General features: G+C 37.2%; 1 protein-coding gene across 3 annotated transcripts in view; it reads right to left on the bottom strand.

Moving 5' to 3' along the window:
• The window catches only part of RASA2 (RAS p21 protein activator 2), a 123,812-nt gene that overhangs the window by 61,294 nt on the left and 43,446 nt on the right, over positions 1-19,072 (bottom strand). For all 3 annotated transcript variants that reach the window (XM_047099216.1, XM_047099213.1, XM_047099214.1), the window contains exon 5: positions 7,723-7,799. In XM_047099216.1, coding sequence (XP_046955172.1) covers positions 7,723-7,799 — 77 coding nt within the window. The remainder of the gene's footprint in view (positions 1-7,722; positions 7,800-19,072) is intronic.

Raw genomic sequence — 19,072 nt, 5'->3', positions numbered from 1 at the left:
TACTACAATAGTCAAGGTAATAAAATGTTGCTGGTTTGAAGTAAGGACATGTCAGCAGATGATAAAAATGAGAAAATTCAAGAAATATTTCATATAATCAATAAGAAGTGGATCCAACGTGTGGAGGGAGAGAGGAGAAAAGACTTTAAATGATTCCCAGGTGTCTGGCTAGGGTAAAAGGTGGATGGTGGTTCCAACTGCTAAGGCTATGGGAAGGAGCTATACAGATATGATAGTCAATGCTTCAGTTTTCAGGTGATAAATCTGCAATGTTGTGAGACATCAAAGTGGAGTTGCCAAAAAGGCAGGTGAACATCTGAGAGTGGAGCTCAGAAAAAAGACATGAGTTAAATGCATAAGGTATAGACAATTTTTTTAACTTACTTTGAAATGATTTCTGACTTTCAAAAAATTGCAAAATAATATACACAGTTTCTGTATACCCATCACCCGTATTAACATTTTGTGTAACCAGAGTAAAACTACAGACAGAGAAAAATAACACGGAAACAATGTTAGTTAATAATTATATTAACTAATCTTACAGACTTTACTCAGAGTAAATTTTGTCAATGTCCTTTTTCTGGTCCAGGATACAATACAGAATCTCACATTGCATTTAGCTGTCCTGTCTTCTTAGTCTCTTCCATCCTAAAACAGCTCCTTAGTTTTAACTCTTTGCCCCTTGATCCTGTCAGTACTAGCCAGTTCTTTTGTACAATATTCCTTAATTTGAATTTGATGTTTCCCTGTGATTAGATTGAGGTTATCTATCTTGGTGTCCTTCTCAATGTAGCATACCAGGTAGCCAGATGTTTATTACCAGTGACACTAACTTCGGTCACACAGTTAAATTGGTATCTATCAGACATCTTATGGTGGAGATTCTTTGAGACTATACAAGTATGCTGTTTGGCATCATGTTTACACCCACTTATTTAGCATCCACCATACATGCTGATTTTCTATTTCCATCATTTGCCCTACATTAATCAGTGAGAATTCTACTATAAGAAAAAGTAGTCCTTTCTCCCCAGTGTGTTTATTTATTTATATAGCAGCATTGGCTCATGGATATTTTATTCTATAGGCTTAAAACATTGTTTTTTAATTTTTAATATTTATTTTTTGAGAGAGACAGAGTGTGAGCAGAGGCAGGGAAGAAACAGAGGGAGACACAGAATCCGAAACAGGCTCCAGGCTCTGAGCTGTCAGCACAGAGCCTGATGCAGGGCTCGAACCCACAAACCATGAGATTATAACTGGAGCCAAAGTTGGATGCTTAACTGACTGAGCCACTCAGGTGTCCCTAAAAAAGTATTTTTAATGTTTGTTTTGAAAAAGAGAGAGACAGAGCACAAGCAAGGCAGGGGCAGAGAGAGAGGGAGGGAGACTCAGAATCCGAAGCAGACTCAAGGCTCTGAGCTGTCAGCAGAGAGCCCAACATGGGGTTCGAACCCACGAACTGTAAGATCAAAACTTAAGCTGAAGTCAGACATTCAACTGACTGAGCCACCCAGGCATCCCTGTACTATAGGTTTTGATCTGTAATTATTATTATTACTTGATTTGATGCTCAAATTGTCCCAGTTTGGTTACGTGGAGCTCCTTCAAGTTGGCTTCAATGTCCTTTCTACATGCCTTCATTATTTATTTGTAGAACTTTCTTACTTTCTGACTCCACATATGCTCTGAGCTCATCTTGTATTTTCCCTGCTCAAGTCCTGAAATCAGCCAATACTTTAAAAAAAAGAATCAGGTTCTCTTTATTGGAGCAGCTCTGAAATAACAGATAACACTAATACTAATACTAGAGCCATTAGCCACATGTGGCTATTTAAATTTAAGTTAATTAAAATTGGACAAAATTAAAAATTCAATTATTGAGCTCCACTAGCCATATTTTAAGTTTTTAATAGCCACATATGACCAGTAGCTACCATATTGGACAGTTAAGTTATAAACCATTTTCATCATCATTAAAAGATCTATTGGACCATACTGATTGGAGAATGATATTTAGATGCTCAGTATGTTCATTGTTGCTGGGATGACACTGCTTCCAGGTCTTCTGCATGAATAGAGCTAATATACATACACACTCACACAAACAACCCTGTAGCTATAAGACAATTTCACTCGAGAATTCTGCCTTCAAAGGAGAACAGAGAAATGGGGATGGCAGCTAGGGGAGGAGGGTGGAGATAAGGTCTGGGGAGGCATGCCTTTTTAGGATAGGAGATCCTAGAACATGTTTTACATTTTGAGGAGAAAAATCTAAAAGAGAAGGTAAAGCTGATGAAACAGAAGAAGGAATAAGTGAAGGAGCAAAGTCCTTGAGTAGGGGAAACAGATGGAAATTCAGAGACCAGATAGAAAAATTCACCCCCAACAAGAGAGGGGCACCTCCTCTACTAGAACATAAAGACAAAACAATGGATGCCAATACAGGTTTGCAGATTTAGATTCAGGAAAATGTGACCAATTTACAGATTGTAATGATGGAGAATCTCACAGGTGTTATTAGAGAAGCAGAGTAAAACTCCAGGGCAGTTACAAATACCCACGCAGGGTTTATGATCATGAATTTAAAGTAAAATCAGTCTTTTTTAATTTTCTCCAGCAATAATATTCAGGTGCAAACTGAACACAGAGAGACTAAGTTCATTTATACTAGGATTGTTCCAGATAAATAAGAAGGATGAATAAAAGAGCAAGGAAGTTATTGGAAAAGTGCAAGAAAAAATGATTACAGTGATAGATCATGGAAAACAACCTAGAAGGAAGTGAAAAAATAAAAATGGGTAAGAACGTGGTAAAGATCAATGGGTAGAAGTCTTACTGAAATTTCAGAAATGTTGCAGTGAGGAGCTTCCAGGTCTGGAAGATAATAGTAACTGCTAGGATATGAACCTTTCCACACATTACCCCCCAACTGTAAATTCAGCAAGTAGCACAAAGAAAACTACACATAATACTATGCTTTCAGTGGTACTAAAAACCAGAATACCACAAACCTCTAAAAGTTGAGAAATCAACAATAAATTCTGCAAAGTTGCTACTGGAGCTCTGGTGTTGCAGGCCAAGGAGTATGGACTGTGGAGGTTCAAGTGAAAGAGAAGAGAAAGAAGAAAAGAATACAGACCATCATGTGCCCATACAAAGACCTACTTGTTAACATTTATAGCAGCTTTCTCTATAATCACCTCAAACTGGAAACAATTCAAATATCTGCCAAGTGATGAATAGAGAAACAAATTCAATACAATGGAATACTACCCATGAAGTAGCTTTAAAAACAATTTTTTTTAATCTTTATTTATTTTTGAGAGAGGGACAGAGTGTGAGCAGGGGAGGAGCAGAGAGAGAGGGAGACACACAATCCGAAGCAGGCTCCAGGCCCCGAGCTGTCAGCACAGAGCCTGATGCAGGGCTTGAACCCACGAACCGCGAGATCATGACCTGAGCTGAAGTCAGATGCTCAACTGATTGAGCCACCCAGGCACCCCGTGAAGTAGCTTTAAATGAGAAAAAACAACCAGCAGATGACAACACAGAGATAACATCGATGTTGGAGTTATCTGACAAAAATGTGAAAGCAGCCATCCTAAAAATGATTCAATGAGCAATTACATCTGAAATATGAAAAGTTTCAGCAAAAAAATAGAAAGTCATTAAAGAAAGAAAAGATATAAAGAAGAATCAAAAGAAAATTTTAATACTTAAAACCAAAAGAAGCTTGACAGATGGGCTTAACAGTAGAATGGAGGGGACGGAGGAAATAATCAGTGAGCTTAAAGACAGAACAGCAGAAACTACTCAATATGAACAAGGGAGAGAAAATAGACTGGGGGAGGGGAAGTGGGGGTGGGAAAAGCAGAACCTCAGGGACCTGTGGGACTATAATAGAAGATCTAACATTTATGCCATTGAAATCTCAAGAGGAGAGGAGAAAGATAGCAAGGCTGATGGAGTATTACAAGAAATAATCGCCAATAATTTCCCAATTTGGCAAAGGATGCAAACATACAGATTCAAGAAGCTGACTGAACATACCAAACAGGATAAACTTAGAGAAATCTATGTCAAAATACCTCATAGTGAAACCGAAACACATAGAAAACTAAAGGCAAAATCTTCAAAGTAACCAGGGAGAAAAAGTGCATTACCTGCACAGGAAATAGAATTACAGTGAATTCAAAAAACCACAGAGGCCAGAAGCAAGTGATATATTTTTCACGTGCTGAAAAAAAAGAGCTATCAACCAAGAATTCTATATCCATTGAAAATATCCTTCAGGAATAAAGAAGAAAATCAAGACATTCTCAGATAAAGGAAAACTAAGACAATGTATCATTTATAGACCTACCCTAAAAGAACAGTAAAAGGAGATTCTCTAAACAATAAGACAGAGATAAAAGAAGGAATCCTAAAACAACAGGAAAGAAAAAAGAATATGGAAAGAGCAAAAATATGGGCAAATACAACAAACTTAGACTTCCCCTCTCTAATTTTTCTAAATTTTGTTAGATGGCTGAAGCAAAAATTGTAATACTGATGTGGTTCTTAATGTTTTCAGGAGAAACATTAAGATAATTATACTATAGAATGGTGGAGGGTAAAGGGATTTAAAAGAAGGTAAGGTTTCTACACTTTATTCTAACCAGTAAAACAGCAATACCAGTAGACTACAATAAGTTATACATGTATAATGTAATCCTAAAGCAACCACTAAAAAACTACACAAAGAGATAGAAAAACAGTACAGGTAAATCAAAATGGAATTCTAAAAAATGTTCAAGGAACTCAAAGGAAAAAGAAAACAGTAAAAGAGAAGAGAAAAACCAAAAAGTGGCAGATTTAAGCTTAACACATCAGTAATTACATTAAAAGTAAATGCTATAAATTCACTAAAGAAAAGACTGGCAGAGTGGGTTTAAAAAAGTGACACCCAACTATATTCTATCTATAAGAAACTACACAAAATTGGATGGATCTGATTGAAAAAGCCAATCTCAAAAGGTTATATATGATAAGACTCCATTTACATAACATTCTTGAAATGACAAAAATATAGATATGGAGACAGATTAGAGGTTGCCAAAGGTTACAAATGTTAGTGGGGGAAGGAATGGGTGTGAGTATAACAGGGTAGCATAAGGAAGATATTTATTGTGACAGAAAGATTATGTATCTTGATTGTGGCAGTTACCACAAATCTACGCATACGATAAAAGATATACAACATACTGTACAGTATACAATGTCAATTTTCCAGTTTTTACATTGTATTATAGTTATATAAGATGTAATTATTGAGAAATACTGAGCGAAGGGTACACAGGACCTCTCCATACTTTGTAATTTCTTATAAATCTATGATTATCTCAAAAGCAAGAAGTTAAAAAAAAAATCAAACTGCCACAGTTCAAATCCAGGCTCTACCACTCCCTGTACAAACTTGGGCTCATTTAACCAATCTGTGTATTGTTTTATCACCTGTAAAATAAGGACAAGAGTATCTACCAAGTTATAATAATAAATAAATAATACCTAAAAAAAGATTGAACTGATATATGCAACAACGTGGATGAATCTCAAAAGCATTATGCTAAATGAAAGAGGCTAGTCACAAAAGCCTACATATTATATGAATCTGTTCATATGACATTTTGGAAAAGGCAAAACTATAGGGACTAAAATCAGATCATGGTTGCCTGGAACTGAGCATAAGGAGAGGGGACTGAACACATCTCTGAGTAATGCGTTTTGTTAGAGTTTCGACTTTTGAAGTTGTGCTAATATTCTACATATTAAAAAAATAGAAGTAAACAACAAGAATGGGGGCAAAATCCCATTAACCTGAATGCAAACAAACCAAACCAAATGAAACCAAACCAACTATTTCAAATGTTATAACATAACCAAAGTGAGCAGGGGAGGGAGTGGTGGAAAGGGACTACTCCACATACTTGCACTATATGCTTCTCAGTCTAGGGGGAAAAATACTGCAAACAAATCTTGAGCTGTTTTTAGTAAGTAAATCCAAACTGAGGAACATTAAAAAAACAAAAACAAAAGGACTTCAAAAATCTCAATACCATGAAAGATAAAGAAAAGCTAAAAACGATTACTGGTTGAGGAGATTAAAGAGACATGTAAACTAAATGTAATACATGATCTTGGACTGGATCCTTTTTTGGAGAAGAAAAAATACCTTAAAGGGCATTATCGGGACAGCTGACAAAAGTAAAATATAATAACTGTAGATTAAAGTACTGGAATATAAAAAGCATACATTATACTTTTAAAAAAAATTTTTTTAATGTTTTTATTTATTTTTGAGACAAAGAGAGACAGAGCACGAGCAGGGGAGGGGCAGAGAGAGAGGAAGACACAGAATCTGAAGCAGGTTCCAGGCTCCAAGCTGTCAGCACAGAGCCCAATGTGGGGCTCGAACTCACAGACTGTGAGATCATGACCTTAGCTGAAGTCCAACACTCAACCAACTGAGCCACCCGGGCGCCCCATACATTATACTTTTATTGTATCAATGTTGAGCTTCCTGAGTTTGATAATTGTATTACGGTTATTTAAGAGAATATACTTACTCTTAGGACTATACACTGATATATTAAGGATCATGATAATATGCAACCTTCCTTAAAAGAGTTCTACGGGTACCTGGGTGGTTCAGTCGGTTGAACGTCCAACTCTTGATGGCAGCTCAGGTCATGATCTCACAGTTCGTGGGATCAGGCCCCATGTTGGGCTCCATGCTGATAGTGCAGAACCTGTTTGGGATTCTCTCTCTCCCTCTCTCTCTGCCCCTCCCCTGCTTGCACTCTCTCTCTCTCTCTCTCTCAAAATAAACTTAAAAAAAAAAAGAGTTCTAAAAAAAAGTAATATTATATATTTAATAAACATAAATAAAGAGAGACAGAGAGGAGGAGAGAGGGAGGGGAAAATGCCTCAAAGGGGCTGGGGTGTTCACAATAAGGAGAATAAATTATAGTCTAGAGAGAAACACTCACCCCACTGTAAGGTAAGTGGGTATGGTAGAAAACAGCATCTAATTGAGAAGGCAGTAAAGGAAACAGTAACTCAGGGGATATTCAGATTATTAGTTAATACAAAGAGAAAAAGAAGTCAGGGATATCCAGTAGTTTGTTGATAACACAGAGGAAAAGTTTGGGTGGAAGAGAAAAGAGAGAATTAGGCTTGAACAGATTTCCAGAGTAGTTAGAAGATTAGAGTCTGAACCTCAGAAAATGACTTGAGGGCAAAACAGGAATTTTTAAGTAGGTGAGAATCAATACATTCTCAAGGTAGCCATTTAGTTTTAGTCCCAGGGTTCCTAATGCTCAGCTCTGTGGTATCAGTCTCTTCTCTAGAGGCCCTCTAATAGGAAGCCTTTCCAATTCTCTTCTGCCAGGTAGTTAGACACGTTTATCCATGATCCTGTAACAGCCCCTTGCCTAACTCTATCATTTAACCCACATTCAATAAATAAGGCTGAATGAATTAATGACTTATCACAACCTGAGTAGACTAGACATAAGAAAACAAACTGGAAATCAACTTAATAAAGGAACAACACAGCAGAGTTTCATTTTTCAAAAAAGTTTCTGAAGTATATAAAATAAGGTGTGGGCTTAAGGTTCAAAGAACACAAAATGGAGAATTATTTCCAGTTGATTTTGGTAAAAGAAATATGCTTACTGTACAACAAGCTGCTGGCACACAGTTCCATTCTCTGTTATCAGTTCATTCAGTTTTAATTCAAGGTGAACTTTACCCTATAATGAGAAAAAAAAAATTGGCAAACTGAGTAGTCTATTTTGCTGACAAATTATTAAAGGTATGTACTTTTTCAAATGGTACCTAAAATATTTAGTTATTCACTAACTAAATTTGTGATCCCTAGCACATGGCTTTGCCCATATTAAGTACTCGTTAAATGACTAATAACCAATGATGTAGATCTAGTCAAATGCTTATATCAGACACGGCATTCAAATCTAAGAATGTAATCCCAGTTCAAAAAGTATTTATGAATCTCAATTACCATAGATTTTTTTAAAAAGGTAGCATTTATGTTTTAGGAAACTTTGAAATGAAAGCAAATTATAAAATATAGAATGCTTTTTCCAGAAAATCTAAACCATCAATAAGGATAGAGGCAGTATCATTATACGTCGAGAGAAATCATACAATTCTGAAAAATAAAACTAAGTTAGAGCTAGTAAGACTCAAGTTGTCAACACTTCTCTGAAAATTAAAGACTTATGGAATATCTACTATATTTTAGTAGTCACTCACTGTAGGGCTGGGTAGGAATCAATAGATATATAAGACAACAATCACTGCTTATAAGAAGCTCGCAATCTAGTGGGAAGACAATAAACAAAAGATAATATAGGACCAAGAGCCCTAATGAAAAAAATGGGATACCAAAAATAAATGAGTACTTTCTTAATTAGCTGTTAATAAATGGGAGTTGTAAAAATCCAGTACTACATATAAATTTAAAGCAAACTCAACTTCTCATGAAATGAAGGCTTGATCTGGAGCTTGATATTTTCATGCTGCCACCAGTGATGAGCAATTCTAAACTGGTTATGAGCAATTCTGAAGTGGTTAAGAATCAGTCTTGGATTACCTCCACCCAGCTGACATGACAAATTCTCACAGTAGAGATTTCAGGGGTGTGATGTCTAGGGGCTGATGACGTAAGTAATTTCATCAGAGATAGGAAAGTTCATTATCAAGTCACTGTTCCTCTTTGGAATAACCCCTTTCAGACATTCTTTCACAGTAATCTAACCTGAATCGGCCTCACTATGTTATGAGGGTTTGCTCCGTAAGAGTGAATCTGAGGTGCACCAACTACAAAGCTCAGGGTTAGATGCGTAGTGAGGAGCAACAACACTGATTGGCAGATCTCAACACAAAAGTCTGCATGAGAAAGCTAAGTTCTAAAGAAACAAAAGCATTAGCAGTAGTAAAATTGGAAGTTAGGTGGAACTGGAATTAAACTAAGCCAATTTGGGGCGCCTGGGTGGCGCAGTCGGTTAAGCGTCTGACTTCAGCCAGGTCACGATCTCGCGGTCTGTGAGTTCGAGCCCCGCGTCAGGCTCTGGGCTGATGGCTCAAAGCCTGGAGCCTGGTTCCGATTCTGTGTCTCCCTCTCTCTCTGCCCCTCCCCCGTTCATGCTCTGTCTCTCTCTGTCCCAAAAATAAATAAACGTTGAAAAAAAAATTTTTTTTAAACTAAGCCAATTTTCCACTAAAAATTCAGGCACAACTATCGATAAATTCACATAAAATTTATAAAATTGGTCATTAATTCTACTTTAATATTCACAACCCCTACTACTAGACAATGACCCAGAAGAGGTTCATGATATGTAGTAATTTTTAATATTACTCAACTCGAATTTTGAATCATCTTTGCTGTCAGGCCAGCATACGTGTGTCACTTACTAAGTGAGCCTAGCCAACTGCATCAACATTTGCAGCTCAAAGCAATTTTACTATTTTAACATGTATGCATTTAATGGTAGAAACTGTATGCTAACAAGGCACTCCCAACAGTCTCTCAGGAAATATCTAGGATCTATCCTAGTTCTAAAACAACTGAAACTATTAAAATAACAGTAGGAAAAAAAAAGTACAATAGTTCCATTCACAACTAAAAATCACAGCACTGCATCAAGTAAAGCCTAGAAATAAAAAATGTATATATTTAATGGGATCCTACTAGGAATCATTATCATTCAGTCAGAGCCTACCTAATACGTTCATTATTCCTACTGGCTGTTGAAGAGACCATTCCTTTGGTATTAGTCAGCAATAACATAGTTGTGTATTTAACCTGGTCAAGAAAAGACTGGGGACAGAATAGGTAACCACAAGATATATACTGTCAGGGTGGAACACTAAAATTAAAAAGCATTATGAATTAGGGGCATCAGGGTGGCTCAGTTGGTTGGACATCTGACTCTTGATTTGGCTCAGGTCATGATCTTGTGGTTTGGGGTCGAGCTCTGTGTTGATAGCAGGAAGCCTACTTGGGATATTCTCTCTCTCTCTCTCTCTCTGTTTCTGTCTCAGGGTCAAGCCTTGCATACAGCTCTGCACAGATAACAGGGAGCCTGCTTGGGATTCTCCTTCTCTTCTTCTCTCTCTCAAAATAAAGAAATAAACTTAAAAAAAAAGCATTATAAGTTAAATCAAGGAAATTATCATTTCTAAACTATGAAACACTACCTCATTATATACTTTAACATGAAAGTATGGGGGCGCCTGGGTGGCGCAGTCGGTTAAGCGTCCGACTTCAGCCAGGTCACGATCTCACGGTCCGTGAGTTCGAGCCCCGCGTCGGGCTCTGGGCTGACAGCTCAGAGCCTGGAGCCCGTTTCCGATTCTGTGTCTCCCTCTCTCTCTGCCCCTCCCCCGTCATGCTCTGTCTCTCTCTGTCCCAAAAATAAATAAACGTTGAAAGTATGTACATGATACTTAGCAAAAGAAACAAGTTAGAAAATAGGGTGTATAATGTTAATTTGGAAAAATGAAACATACTATATATATTACTATATGAATTTACTACAAGTCATCTACTAAAACACTGACAGGAGTTATCTTTGGTTGGTAGGATTTCAGATTTTTTTGCTCATCTAGATTTTAAAAATTTCTACTACCAAAGAGTCCTGTTTTTTAGGAAAAATAAAGTTTTAAAAAATTACTTGAAACTACTTTTCAGTATTAGAAACCCAAATCTATGAACATCTTAGAGAAAATATTTAGTATTCCTTAATACATTCATACAAAAGTTTGGTTTTATTTACATCTGTCATCATTTTATAGATTTGGATTATAGCAAAACAAGTTAGGTATTTTTTGTTTTGTTTTTGGAGAGGGTAGTTTTGGGTTCAGCAAAACATTTCCTAGTCTCCTCTGAAGCCAGGTGATAGTGGCTAAGGACAGCCATATGATACAATTTTGGCCAATAATATATAAGTAGAAGTTGCTGGTGGGGCATCTGAAGAAGCTTGTTGAATGGGACTCCCTAACTGCAGCAGTGGCTTGAGAGGCTGAAGAACTTAAACAAGGCAGTCTACGGTCTCATGGTGCTGGGCATATAAAAACTGGAGCCCAAGGCCCAACAAGGTAGAGTGCCACTGGCAAATACACAGGCTTTCTGTTGGAACCTCTGAAGGACTATGCCTAAAGAGTAAGAGTGAACAACACTGACCAGCCTGTACAAAGACCAAAACTGGGGCGCCTGGGTGGCTCAGTCGGTTACGAGTCTGACTCTTGATTTCGGCTCAGGGCACGATCTCACAGTTAGTGAGATCAAGCCCCATGTCAGATTTTGTGCTGATAGCAAAGAGCCTGCTTAGGATTCTCTCTGCCCCTCCCCAGCTTGTGTATGCATGCACACTCATTCTCTCTTTCCCAAAATAAATAAATGTTAAAAAAAAAAAGAAAGAAAAGAAAAACAAAACAAAACAAAAACAAAGACCAAAACCTAGCCTAGAATCAGCCAAACCCCTAACCTCTAGATATGCCAAAAGTAAAAAACTAAATCTTCGGGGCGCCTGGGTGGCTTGGTCGGTTAAGCATCCGACTTCGGCTCAGGTCATGATCTCACGGTCTGTGAGTTTGAGCCCCGCGTCGGGCTCTGTGCTGACAGCTCAGAGCCTGGAGCCTGTTTCAGATTCTGTGTCTCCCTCTCTCTCTGCTCCTCCCCTGTTCATGCTCTGTCTCTCTCTGTCTCAAAAATAAATAAACGTTAAAAATAATAAAAAAAAAACTAAATCTTCTCTGAAGGAAAAAAAACATCATCATCCACAGCTTCAAGTTATATCTAAACTATTTCATATTTTTCAATGTTTAGCATTCCATCAAAACTTATGAAGCATGCCAGAAGACATACACCAAAAACAAAAACGAAAATAAAAACCAACAAAAAGCAGTCAATTTAGAGGAGATGCAAATGTTGAAGTTAACTGACAGAGGTCAAAATAACTGCTTAACGGGGCGCCTGGGTGGCTCAGTCGGTTGAGCATCCGGCTTTAGCTCAGGTCATGATCTCTCGGTTTGTGAGTTCGAGCCCCATGTTGGGCTCTGTGCTGACAGCTCAGAGCCTGGAGCCTGCTTCGGATTCTGTGTCTCCCTCTCTCTGCCCCTCCCCTGCAAACGGTCTGTCTTTCTCCATCTCTCAATAATAAATAAATGTTAAAAATTTTTTTAAGGGGCGCCTGGGTGGCGCAGTCGGTTAAGCGTCCGACTTCAGCCAGGTCACGATCTCGCGGTCCGGGAGTTCGAGCCCCGCGTCAGGCTCTGGGCTGATGGCTCAGAGCCTGGAGCCTGTTTCCGATTCTGTGTCTCCCTCTCTCTCTGCCCCTCCCCCGTTCATGCTCTGTCTCTCTCTGTCCCAAAAATAAATAAACGTTGAAAAAAAAATTAAAAAAAAAAAAAATTTTTTTTAAAAAAAATAGCTGCTTAAAATATTTACTAAGGTAGACAACAAAATGAAAAAGCCAACAAAACACTGAAAACTATAAAGTGTATCAAATGAAAAATTTAGAATTAGGCAATAAAATAACCACAATGATGTATTCAACAGCAAATTAACCACAGCTGAAATGAGAACTGGTAAGATGGGAGATAAATTAGTCAGTGGAAAATATCCACAGTGAAGCACAGAGAGGGGGAAAACATAAGTGACACAGGAAAACATAGGAAAATGGTCTATTATTCATGTAACTGGAGTCCCAGAAGAGCAGACAGATAAAATAGGGAAGGAGAGAAAAAAAAGATAAAGAAATAATTGCCTGGAATTTTCCAAAACTAAAGAAAGACATCAAGGCAGAGATCTAAGAGCCCCTACGAACACCCATAGGATAAACATAAAACCATATGAAGGCAGAGCATAGTAAAACTGCTAAAAGCAGATCAAAAGAAAATCCTAAAAGCAACTAGAGAAAACGGAGACGTTAGCCACAATGAACCAACTACAAGACTCTGATAAGAAACTATGTTTGATGATAAATATGCAATGTGATTTGGTCCATTACTGCTTTCTTATTACCCAATCTCCTAAGGGAGGTTCAATGACAAAATAGTATACTTTTCATATATGTCAGAAAATATTGGGAAGATTAGATAACTGGCAAGGTATTTTCTATGTTTTATTTAAAGTAAACCAAATAAGGGGTGCTTAGGTGGCTCAGCCAGTTAAATGTCTGATTTTGGCTCAGATCATGATCTCCCAGTTCGTGAGTTAAAAGCCCTGCATCGGGCTTTGTGCTGACAGCTCTGAGCCTGGAGCCTGCTTCAGATTCTCGGTCTCCCTCTCTCTCTGTACCTCCCCAGCTCGTGCTCTGCTTCTCTCTCTCTCTCAAAAATAAATAAACATTAAAAAAATAAAGTAAACCAAATTCTTGGGAGCTATTCTATATATATCTTGTAGCAATGATTACGTTGATATATGCGATTATATCACATTAATTTGTACTAGGAAGCATATTTAGGAACTTATATTACTCTAGGATTATATGAAAGTTGAATATTTTATATTAAATATAGCTAACTTTATTTCAATCACTTTTACAAAAGTTCACACAAAAATCTGTATTTTTGTAGAAGATATCATGAGAATTTCTGCATAGAGGTTCAGAAACTCAGGTGAATTACAAGTATTTGGGCAAAACCCAATGCACATACTTAAAAACTTCTTCAGTCTAGATTTTTTTTTTTAGTTTTTATCACAAAATACTACATTATAACAACCATTCCACATAAAAGAACTCAGTATATTTTAACTGGTGGGAAGTTTTCTTTATATGGGGGGTGGGAGGGGAAATCCCAACTTCTTGTTATCTGACAGATATTTTCATATATAGTAAATCATTTTGGACACAATTAGCTGTCAGATAAAAAACAAAATAAAGGTTTTACTTAATCTCTCTTATTTATGGGTAGATTTGTTCTTCTCCTTAAAGAAGTATTTACTGGGGCGCCTGGGTGGCTTGGTCGGTTAAGCGTCCGACTTTGGCTCAGGTCATGATCTCACGGTCCGTGAGTTCGAGCCCCGTGCCAGGCTCTGTGCTGACAGCTCAGAGCCTGGAGCCTGTTTCAGATTCTGTGTCTCCCTCTCTCTCTGCCCCTCCCCTGTTCATGCTCTGTCTCTCTCTGTCTCAAAAAAAATAAATAAATAAACGTTAAAAAAAAAATTAAAAAAAAAGAAGTATTTATTACAATCTAGAATGGCTCCTGTTATTTCACATTTACAATTTTACAAATGAAGTTTTTACAAAATTAACCTGTAACAATGAATTATACCTTTATGTTCACTGTGTTTTAATCAGGCATGTAAAAAAACCCAGATGTATGTACTATTAGGTATGATCATCGCATTTATTATTTGTAATACTTGTTTAAAGTGTAGGGCAGAGGCCATATTAAAAAAAAAAAACATAAAACAATCAATAGCTTATGGCATGATCCAGAAATTCAAGATAAGCTTGTTGGTAAAGACTTATTAACTAAGTCATTACATCAAAAAGACACGATTGACAGCGCATCTGGATTTACTGCTTGTACAAGTTGTATGAGACAAACACCCTTAATTAATGAGAGTACCAACTTCTCCAGATAACAGATATGGTTTAATCAGTCTTATGTAAAGGCATACTCTTTATCACAGCACCTAAGAACTAAAGAAAGGAAAAATACCTCAAGTTTGTTGTGAATTCTAGGACTATACAGCTAAGAGCATGGCTTCTGATCACTGAAGCCAAAAAGAGGATTTATAGAAAGAGGCACCCACAGAATCCATATTAACTTTACTTATGTGGAAAAGAGTAGGAGAAAGAACACTAAGTTTAGTAGGATGATAACCACAATCAGAAACTGAGGAAGAGAATGCTTCAAAAACAAAGAGTGGTCCAATGTATCAAAGCTGCTGGAAGATCATGTAAGAGGGGGACTGAAAAATGTCCACCAGACTTATTGATACAACGTCATGGAAAACATTATGGAGAGTCTTTTGTGTTCTCCCTCTGCCCATTGTGGGGTATGAAGGCAGTTAAGAGAGGGTTAGGAAGAGAATGGTTCAAATGGAGGGAGAAACTGCAAAACAAAAACAAAAAAGAAACAGAAAAAAAAGTGGAGAAAAATACATTCATGAAATATTAATAATAATATCTCAAATGTCTGAAAACTGAAAATAATTCTCATTAAAAAAATTTTTTTTAACATTTATTCATTTTTGAGACAGACAGAACGTGAGCGGGTGGGGGGCAGAGAGAGAGGGAGACAGAGAATCTGAAGCAGGGTCCAGGCTCTGAGCTGTCAGCACAGACTCCAAGATCATTACCTGAGCCGAAGTCAGACATTCAACCAAATGAGCCACCCAGGCACCCTGAAAATAACTTTCATTTTTAATGGCAATAATAAAGCATCCGGGAAACAATCCAAAATAAGAGGTTAGTGTTCTTTGTAATTTTCAACTGTTTTGATATAAAACCCATCTTACTACTACTGGGATCTTTTCATTTGAAGGCTAAATTACATTTCTGCATATTACTTCCCTACAACTTCAGAACTGAAGGGAATCCTATACAATGAAGTTCTCATTTCACAGATGAAGATTCTCAGACAACAACAGGTTAGCAACTGTTTTGGGTACAAATGCCAATTAGTGGTAGAGCTGGGAAAACAAACATCTTCCCCTCTGAGGGAGAGATGCCAATAATTTCTTCCACCCAAACCCTTTCTTAGGGGAGATGCCTACCCAAAGTCCCAAAATAGACTGCTTTACAGTAACTTTGCCCCAATCATACCAATTAGAATGCAGTGGACATATGACCCAAGTTGGGCCAAATGCTCTAAAATGTGGCAGAGAACTAAATCAGATCTTAGAAGGTGAGGGGTTGTAGGGTCACGTAAACTCAGGCTGATGTGGGCATTTTTTAGCTGTCAGGAAGAGATTAGAGAGAAACAGAAGTGAGAAACATGTAATCTCATCAGATATACAAAATGAATACGAGGGAATCTCATCATTAAATAGTGGGTTTTGTTCCTTTCATTTTGCAAAGTGAATAGTATTAAAATGAGAGTACAAGATAGGAAATATTAACTATTCATTTTACAAAATAAGAGGGAAGGAAAAAACACTAAACAGTGAGCACTTACACTCAACGAGCATAGTGAGCATATGAATAAGAAAATATGAATCAGTGGATTCAGTTCCCAAGTGCCCCTTGCAGTATCTACTGATGCACTGAGTGAAAGTCCACAGTTTAAAGATACAATACAGGGGCGCCTGGGTGGTTTGGTCAGTTAAGTGTCCAACTCTTGATTTTGGCTCAGCCGTTCATGGGATTGAGTCCACGATGGGCTCTACACTGACAAAACAGAGCCTGCTTGGGATCCTCTCTCTCCCACCCTCTCTCTACCCCTCCCCCACTCACGTTCATACACTCTCTCAAAATAACTAAACGTTAAAAAAAGATACAATACATATTTTTCATTCACCATGGTCCCGAATGCAAGCCAACTATTTTATGTAGTAGTCAACCAAAAACAAACTACCCAATATTTTAGTGCACTTTATGAGAAGTTAAAATCTTTTCAAAAATAATTTTAACTATGTAAACTGTATCTAGATTATTATTGTAAGAACCTGATCTCCACTTAAAAGGCAGCTCCTCTTAAGTAAATGCCTGACAACTTCCAGCTCTCACTGGCCATACCAAAGTTCCTGTAATTATACTCTAAGAAGTTCCCTACGAACTTTCAAATGCCCCTCCCTTTTTCTTTAAGCTAATCTGAGTAGGCTTCTGTTCCTTATACTCAGATGTTCTCTCCTAATAACCTGCTGAAGCCTTTTCATGCCCAACAGTACAAATAGTGAAAAGCAAGAATGCTTTTTTAGAATCAGACAAGATCTCTATTGGAACCATGGTTCCATCACCTAATAGTTCTATGACTTTGGAGATGTCATTTAACCTCTATGAATCCATTTTCTATATTTGTACAATGGAGTTATTAAGGCTACCTACATCTCATAATGCTTTTCTGAAGATTAAATGAGAAAATGTATATTAAGTACTTAGTACTGTGCTTGGGATACACCATCTAATCACTAACAGTAACTACTAGGCGGAATCCCTACTGAACCCATTCCTTCTCGGGATGGCTCCATCAACTGCTCTTATTTCCATGGTATTTTGTAAAATTCCACAAAATTTATGCAAGTGAACAAATCTATTAACAAAGTAGGATTTGTATGAAATGTAGGCTACTCTTCTATCTTTTCTAGGCTCACAAAGTTAATTTAGTATTCCTGTATCAGTTTTGGGGCCAAACAACAGTATTTCCAATAGTACCATATTAACCTGAAAGGTGTTCTACATCCTACCAGCCACTAATGTACTCTTCTTTCTAAAATGTGTTTAAAATTTTGGGGCACCTAGGTGGCTCAGTTGGTTGAGCGTCTGACTTCGGCTCAGGTCATGATCTTACAGTTTGTGGGTTCGAGCCCTGCATCAGGCTCTGTGCTGAGAGCCTGCTCAGAGCCTGCAGCCTGCCTCAGATTCTGTGCCTCCTCTCTCTCTTCTCTGCCCCTCCGCGGCTCATGCTCTGTCTCCCTCCGACTCTCAAAAATAAATGTCAAAAAAAAAAAAAATTTAAAGTGTGTTTAAAATTTTTTAAAAATGTTTATTCATTTTTGAGAGATACAGAGCATGAGAAGGGGAGGGGCAGAGAGAGAGGGAGACACAGAATCTGAAGAAGGGTCCAGCCTCTGAGCTGTCAGCATAGTGCCTGATGCAGGGCTCTAACTCACGTACCATGAGATCACGACCTGAGCTGAAGTTGGACACTCAACCGACCGAGCCACCCAGGTGCCCCTAAAGTGTATTTTAAAGGGACCTTACTAATTATCATTTAAGCAAAAAACTTGTAAAGGTTAATAACTCATGGTCATGAAAATCATTCATAATAAAAAATGTTGACATTATCTCTAACAATGAAATGCTATTTCCAGGATTTTATGATTCAGAGATGAGTTTTATCCACTCAACTGAATTAAATCCTGTTATCTAATACTAATCTCTAATACCATCTCCAAGAATTACATATTCCAGAGAGATTTCTACTTTTTGAGAGTTGGGGGACTTAGATCTTTTAACAAACTTATACTGGCCATAAGAATGAATTTTAATAAATTACATCTTTAATATAAAACTCAAATTTCATTTTATACCAAATTATCAAAGCCTTTTCTTGTCTCACTTTTTGTTAAAACTATTAAAAAGGAAAAGCTTTAATAGTTTTAAATTAAAAACTTTAAGACTTTCATATCTGCCTTTTGGTAAAGGTATATTATGAAAATGGCCACCTGAGTGACTGATGGTAAACAGGTATTTTATATTTGTGTAGCAATTAACAGTTTTTAAAACACTGTTAAAAATATTTCACCTAATTCTCACAACCATAGGCATCAACATGGCAACTTTTATTTCGATTTTATAGAAATAAAATTCAAGGTCAGTAAAGCAACCATATATGAAAATTAGGATCTAAATTTTCTGACTTCTTGTGCAAAAGCCTTTTCATTTTGTCACACTGTCTTCCACCTGTGTGGTATACAATAGTGGCTAACTGGAATCTGAATAACAGTTACTGCCAAATAGAATGAAAAGAACATTAAAATGAGGTAGAGTGAATAAAATAGGAAAAGTCTCAATTATATTTTGTACTTAAGAAGGGGTTTTATATACAAATACTTAAGTTTTTGAGAATTTAATCAAAGAGAATGCTTGAGAGGTTATGAGGAAATAGAGACACACGCACTTTATTTGCAAATATCTGTGGGTGCACGTAAAGCACTTTTTCTTGTCTTAAACTTCTGTTTGAGTCACAGCAGCAAATTATAACTTCTTCTGGAGAGGAAGAATTCTGCTTGCAGTATGTCCTCGGGAAATGGTTTCACAATCCTTACCATATTTTATAAATAAACAGGGTTACAAAAAAGGATTCCCTTCAGATAGAAATA

The sequence above is a fragment of the Lynx rufus genome, unplaced genomic scaffold (genome assembly GCF_022079265.1).
Source record: "Lynx rufus isolate CCGP_SWC_20201006 ecotype Redwood Valley unplaced genomic scaffold, mLynRuf1.p SCAF_5, whole genome shotgun sequence".
Taxonomy (NCBI): domain Eukaryota; kingdom Metazoa; phylum Chordata; class Mammalia; order Carnivora; family Felidae; genus Lynx; species Lynx rufus.
Note: the sequence above shows the minus strand (reverse complement) of the source record. Positions and strands in the feature narration are given on the sequence as shown.